The 7,399-nt window shown below is 44.4% G+C and overlaps 1 protein-coding gene across 1 annotated transcript in view; it reads right to left on the bottom strand.

Annotated features, from left to right (window-relative positions):
- UBR5 (ubiquitin protein ligase E3 component n-recognin 5) overlaps positions 1-5,844 on the bottom strand; it is a 50,114-nt gene extending 44,270 nt beyond the window's left edge. Inside the window, exon 1 of the mRNA XM_072413240.1 lies at positions 5,533-5,844. Coding sequence (XP_072269341.1) covers positions 5,533-5,594 — 62 coding nt within the window. The 5' untranslated portion in view covers positions 5,595-5,844. The remainder of the gene's footprint in view (positions 1-5,532) is intronic.
- Between the last annotated feature and the right edge of the window lie 1,555 nt (positions 5,845-7,399).

Raw genomic sequence — 7,399 nt, 5'->3', positions numbered from 1 at the left:
TGGTTGGGACTGTAGTAGAACATTGCAATGAACAGCCTGCCTGAAACGGCCCTAATGCCAGGTTAAGAACTGCTTTGGGATCAATGGCCCCCTGCTGCTTGCACCTCACCAAACGCTAGGTGACTAGCACTGAAGCACTGGTTCTTAAAGAACCAGCTTTTCTGGGCAGGGCCCTCCCCTCCTCCTGTGTCACTGTCTGTATCCGTCTGTCATTTCCAACCCCCATTTATTGTACAGTGCTGCATATTATGTTGGCGCTATAAAAATTCTGTTTATTATATTATTATTAATAATAATAGCACTCCACTCACTTTCACCCCTTTTCATTCTCCAGATCCATACCCAGAGGTAGTAGTTCCTTAGTGTGAAGAAGAGGTAAATGCAGCCAGTGTGACCAAACTTGCCAAAAGACCTGTAACACTTTTATAACAGTAACATACTATTGGCTAATCACTTTCACATGTATACACGTTTAAATATAGATGTGCTGTCAATGTGTGAATCTCTGTATCTGTCATTTGCAAGAACTATTTAATGTACAGCACTGCACAATATGTTGGGGCTAAATAAATCCTGTTTATTAGTAGTAATAATAATAATAATAAAGTTGTGACCATGCACCAATAAGGTTACCCTAGATATCTAGAACCCAAGCTGTATTATTATACAGTATTTATATAGCACCAACTGACAGATACAGACAGTGACACAGGGAGAGAACCTGCAAACTCCATGCAGATAGTGTCCTGGCCGGCATAGGAACCTGGGACCTAGCGCTGCTAAAGCCGGAGTGTTAACCCCTGAGCCACTGTGAATTAAATAGCAGATTATACCTAAAAATCAATCTGTTATAGTAATCCAGCAGTGCAAACACCACATCTTTAAAATTACACAATTACAGACTCCTACACAAAGCTAACACTAAAGCATAAAAAGCGAATTATTAAATTCAATTAAATCTAAAAGCCTTGATATGGCTCCCACTTTCTGCTCATGTAAAACAGACATTTTCAATCTCACCCACCCCTTGTCTTCTGTCTTTTAAAACCCTCACTACCACCATTCCATATCTACCCTCCTACTGTGTGCTGCTTCCTCAGCTACTAGATTGTAAGCTCCTCGGGGCAGGGTCCCCTCCTCCTCCTCTGTCACTGAGTGTATCTGTAATTTGCAACCCCTATTTATTGTACAGCGCTGCGTATTATGCTGGTGCTATATAAATCCTGTTGTTAATAAAATGGCTGAAAATAAAGATTCTCATCTTTGTGTACAGGATTGTGAACAGAACCTAAGATTTATTTTCCATTTTAAAATGTTGTATCACTTATTAAAGTACAGCATGTCTGCAAAGTAATGGCCACAACAGCAAACCCGGTAGACGAGATCTGCATTCATGAGGCTAGGCCTCTTCCAGCGAACACGTGACAAGGCAGCATGAAAATGTGTCACCAGGTCAGAGAGAGAAACTTGTGACAGGCCGCTAGGAGGTTATATATTCACAGCATACATTCCTGATGGCTTCTCTCTACACTGCTCATGTTATATCTCTGTCTTACTATCAGACAGAAAAAAAGAGAATTGCAAAATACTTAATTTTATAAGGAAAATCTAAATTGCATTCTCGCAATTCCTTAATGTCATCTATTGGCAGTCAGAGAAAAGATTTACATTCTACAAGAAAAAACAGCAAACCGCCACTAGAAATTAAATCCTTCATATTATATGATATGCACAAAATAAAAGGAAAATGTAAATGAACAAAAACCAGATGAAGCTCCCTCCTGAACATATGACATAGATTAATTATCTATGTCACGGCAGCTCATCCCAGGAAACAAAATAATATCAGCGATAACAAATGTTTAAATCAACCCAACCCAAAGCACGTGAGATGAAGCATCGTCCTGCCAGGACTAGCAGATAATAAGCACATAACAGATATATATAACCACCCCCTGACCTTACTCCTTGCCACCTCTAATCAACAATAGCAATTAAAAAATAAAGTGACTACAAGTAAAATAAAAACCCCAAACACCGAGCTAACCAAGGATGGCGGTGAATGTGAAATACAGCAGGGGAAGAAAATGTTGGAAACAAAGGAGTATGTGCATGGCATTTGTGAAGACAAGTCGAAGTTGATGTGTGGTACTTCCCCCACCTCTTAGATTGTAAGCTCTTCTGGGCAGGGTCCTCTCCTCCTGTGTCATTGTCTGTATCTGTCGGTCATTTGCAACCCCTTTTTAATGCGTAATATGTTAGCGCTATATAAATCCTGTTTATTAATAAAATTTTACTCGGGGGGGTACTAAGATAAATACCATGCATGGCCAAGGGAATTATCCCCATTAGGTAAACATTCCAGGGCAGTAAGTGATCTCCAGGTCATTGCTGGGAAACGTCTGACTATTTTACTGCATTCTAAGCCCCTGCATTGTTCATAAGAATTCAGCTGTTCTATACAGGCTGATGGTGTGTACGTGATAAAATAAAAGCAGATCAGAGGGACAGCAATCACAGAATTCACCAGCAAATTTAGACTCAAATTGCACTCTTTTTTCCCCCATGTAATAATGACCCCTGCACCGGGAATTCTGCACAGCAAGCAGGCAGCTTTGCAATCTAAGCATAGGCGCAATTAAGGCAGAAGAGAAATCTCCCCCAGGAAGCACCAACATCTACGTCTGGTCTTTATCTGGGTTTGAGATCTTTGGCCATCGTGATAAAGGAGCCAGAATGACGCAACTCCTGCACATGTGCATCTTAGCACATGTTCAACGATGAACAAGCAGGTATGTTCATTTTATTGCAGAAGACACAAAGAATGCCTCTTCTGAAATCACAAGTTAATGTTTCCTTAAGAATGGTCAGGGTGGATTTTATCTATTTGCAGGACTTTGCAGAAGCAGAGGGGGAATTAATGGATGAATGAAGCTGCGACCTTTCACAGTATTGAATGAGCTCTGTGAAAACCAGGGATCAGCATTCAAGTGAAAGATGTCAGCGTGCCGCCTGCATGGGCAGCATGTGGTCCTGCTGAAGAGGACTAAATATTGTAGGTTTTCCTTTTATTTTTACCTTCAGAAGAGATTGTCATTTTTTAACAATCGCCTACAAATACCTTTTCCACAGGAAAGATTTGACTGCACAGACGATCTACGGTAAACTATACAAGCTGGAGGAAGAGAGCGGATCGCACGCCTTTTCTCTCCAACACCTACAAGATCTCAGAGACTTTGTGGTATGAACAGGAAGACTCCCCGCAAATCACCAATGCAATTTAAACATTACCATTCAAGGAATTTGGCCTCCTATAGAGTTGAATTGGGTTGCAAATCAATAGAGCCCATTTCAGACTTGTGTTCAACAAAAGCCATGTGCTCCATTCTAATTTGCTCTTATTGGGCTGTATGGGAATGGTAAGGAACCACCTGGTGCACGCAGTTACGTTCACACTGCAATGGAAGCGATATGAAACATCTGAGCTGCTGGTTGCTATCCTTGCTCTCCCGCAAGAGCCACACATAGCAGGAAATGCAAGGGCTATAAGCGCAAATGCACTAACAGTCTGCCACTCTTGGGCGCGTCTTGCCACATGGTATGCAACCACAAGTCTGGAAATGACCCAAGTCTATGAATGCTCACCATTCTGGTGCAGTCAAAGCTGACGATTATATATGGAAAAGAGTCTGGTGTCTTTCTCATCTCTACAATCTCACCATTCAGCGCCCCCACAGCATCACTAGACTGAGAAAGTAGTGAAATCTGGGTTCTGCCATTACCAACCTGCACTTTAAAAGATGCAGAGCAAGGTTGTCCACCTAATCATGACTTTACTACCTACAGCAGCCTTTTCCAACCTTTTAACATGGGGGAACCCTTGAAACACCTTTCAGGGAAGCCCTGCTATAATTACAATATCCACAGCTCACATTAGTGTGGCGGTCAGTGGTAAGAATGTCACCATTACAGCCAAAAAGATCATTGGCGTTAGTGATCTGACCAAATGAAGGAACCCCTAGCAACCTCTGGAGGAGCCCTGGTTGAAAATCACTGCCCTGCAATAAACATTTGTCCCATGAAGAATAAAATAAATAAATTAAAAAGAAGCATGCCAGTCCCAGGCCACTTTATGGAAGCCAGGACCAGGAGGAAAGCCTCACAGCCAACACAAAAGGCAGCTTCCATATTTTGATCCTCCATGTTTTACTTTAAAGCCAACCAGTGGTCTAAATGACGTTGGCAATAGAAATGGTGACGCCATGGTCCTGGTCCATGGTCTCCCTTGCTGCACTCTATTCTCCAACACAAAACTGAAATGTGGCTGAACTGCAGTTACCTGCCACCACCACCAGGGGTTAGGTCCTCTGACCAGTTTTTACTGCCCCATTGGGTAAGTTCACCCATTTGTCATGACAACTACGGACACAGGGAACGCTGTGCATTGTTAATCACTTTGAGTAGTCATTGGAAAAGGAATGGAAGGAAAATCTTCTAACCAATCCGATTACAAGAGCAGATTTTCCATACGTTGGAGAGATTTCCGCTCACATCCTGTTGTGGGAAGCACACAAAGTTAAAGTGGAACTAAAGTGGAAAAAAACAAAACAAAAAAAAAAAAAATCACTTAGTTTAACCCTACAGGTTTTTTCGGTGGCGCTGGACCTTTCCTCAATCCAATCCCCCGTTGTCCTAGAATTCTTCTTCGCCAGAGCCGGGCGCCGCCATCTTCACTCTTCTCTTCCAGGCTTCTTACTGAGTCACCCTGCACAGGTGCGCGATTGGGTGACGTAGCCGCTGAACAGGGGAGAAAAAGAGAGCCGATCTCACTGCGCATGCGTGGGATCAGCATCTCTTTCCTTTTAGTGGAAAAATGCCCCTTCTGCGCATGCCTAAGATCGAGCATGAGCAGAAGGAGCACCCAGGGCCTCCGGGGATGCGTGACGTGGTATCCCAGGAGACTCCGTACGCTCATTATGTCTTGATCGGTCAGGACTTTAAGGGGCGGTGCGGCACCTTTTTTTTCCCCACATCGGATGAGTATGTCGGAATAAAGTATTAGACAAAGCCATGGCAGCAAGTTTTGCTTGCCGATGTGGTAATCATCTGATATTGATCAATATGTGAACAGACGAAGGGTTCCAGCCCGAAGATCGAAAGAAGAAAGATGGCGGCTGGCGACGCTGGATGTGGACAGACGGGTTTGCCGGGTTTAAAAGAAGGATAAGGGTGATCTCTAGGTAAAACATAGGTAAGATGAATATCCCAACCCACACGGTCACCAACATGGCGACATTCCAATACGACCACCTGCAATTCCTATACTAAAGGAAGATCGCCTCTAAAGCGTCTATACAACATAAAAAAGTCTAAATCTTCTAAATATTTCATAAAAGCGCATTGTGGATCCCATCCTGCGTGTAATTGGCCCATGTGTGCCAACCCCGAGCTCTGATTGGCTGGGCCCACTCTTTTGTCACATTTGCCCGGGTTCCAGGCCTCAGCCTATGGGATGGGGGAGGGGGAGATTACCGGTCATTGAGCTGGTCCTCGGTCCCAGGAAGCGGATGAACCACAAAGTGAATGGAGGTCATGGCGGGTCCGCCGATGATTATTAATAGGACTATAGAAGATGTCTGCTGGCCGCCGTGCTAGGCGGAGCCTCGGTTTTTCCTCCCTCGATGCCGACAATGAAATAACAAGCAAAGCTCAGATACACACGCTCCTTTCTCTCCTCTCCTTTATGACGTCTTTAGCAAATTACATCCAACAACGGCGGGGAATCGGCGGAGCCCTCAACATTCAGCCGCCATCTTGCCGCCTCCAAGCAGTCTGCTTCTCTCCTCCTCCTCCTCTCAGCGGGGGATACAAGCTTCGACCTGATTGGTTGATTCCAGGAGGCCTCGCCGGCCGGGAGTGTGCTGAAACGCGCTTTCCGATTGGTCGTAGAGATGCTCTCCAGTATCGTAAATGCGCACGCGCGGGACTTGCGAAACTCAAGGGAGAGGCGGAAATGACCTAAAAAGGAAGGCGCATGCGCAGATAAAACTTTTAATTAAACATCTTAGGACGAAAGCTGGTTATATGAGTCATTTTAGCCTCATAGTAGTTGTAGTCATGTGTATGTGGGAAGTAGATAAAATCAACATTTGTTAATGTGTGTGTGTGAATTTATTGGCTGGGGTTTATGTGATATATTAGGATTGGGGAAATTCTCTTGCACTTCCTGTCTTGGAGACACAACAGCAAGTGAAAGAAAATGACCCAAAGTGAGTGAAATCCTCTTCTGGATAGTTGTCTCTGGAGCAAGTTTCCTGATTACAATATTTTCCCTCTTTTATTATTTAAATTCCGAGTACAAAAATACATTGCTTTTACAAAAGTTGTGATGACAATGGTCACCAGGAAGGACAGAGATTCTTAGACTTATGTCAGATCATTTTTACTTGATACAAACAGTTATACTCGTCTCAGGTGAGAATCTGACATGTGTAATGATGTTGTACATGGATCCATCAGGAGGAATGGGGAACGTGTGCAACATGTTAAGGGAGGAGTGCACAGTGGGGTTCTGGTTGTATGTTCTCCTCTCTCTATGGCCCTGTATGTACAGCGCTCCTTCGTTTATCTGTCTTTGTACCTGGAAATGATCATAAAGGTTGTCTCCAGGGATGTAAATTGCACATGTGTACGCAGCCTAACAGAGACTCAGCAATACAACTTTAATAATGAATTCATCCCACACACTGGCTTCCCAGGCACCCAGATAAAAACTGAGATTGCCAAGCATATACATAGAATATTCTTGTAGCCGGATTCCTTATTGTTTTTATTGGGATTCCTCTCCTGCACTGTCATTAGCTGGTCATGTACGCGTGAATTCTGGAGATTCTACAAACTGGAGCAGTCCGTCCCCAGTCACTCCTGTGATCCTGCCTATCTACCAGGCTGATGGACTACAGCAGGGGTCCCCAACCCCCGAGCTGCGTGGGCCTTGACTCTGGCTAGTGCACCCCCTAGTGGGGTCAGGAGAAGGACCCCACTTGGGGGCGCACTGGCCAGAGTTACGGACCATGTCCCCCGTATAGATCGCAGGCTCAGGGAAGTGGGTGGGTTGTCTCTGGACACAGCCTGCCCACTCTCCCATCGCAGACTCAGACTTGTCATCATGACATCACTCTGGGGGAAGTTTCTTCTCCTTTGAGTGACACACAGCTCCCCGTGCATGCGCGGTCCGGAGTTCATACATTTAGTGGTCCGCAAACTCCAAAAGGTTATGAGTAGGGAAGTCATTAGTAGGTCATTGGAGGAGTGAAGGAAGCGGCTGGGGGAGTATTTATTTTAACAGGTGAGAAAGGTAAGTGTGACAAGAACCTTGGAAGGATTTGAAGGCAAAGCA

This window comes from Pyxicephalus adspersus, chromosome 5 (assembly GCF_032062135.1).
Source record: "Pyxicephalus adspersus chromosome 5, UCB_Pads_2.0, whole genome shotgun sequence".
In the NCBI taxonomy this organism is placed as follows: Eukaryota; Metazoa; Chordata; class Amphibia; order Anura; family Pyxicephalidae; genus Pyxicephalus; species Pyxicephalus adspersus.
The sequence above is the reverse complement of the archived record's forward strand: the minus strand, read 5'-3'. Positions and strand labels throughout refer to the sequence as shown.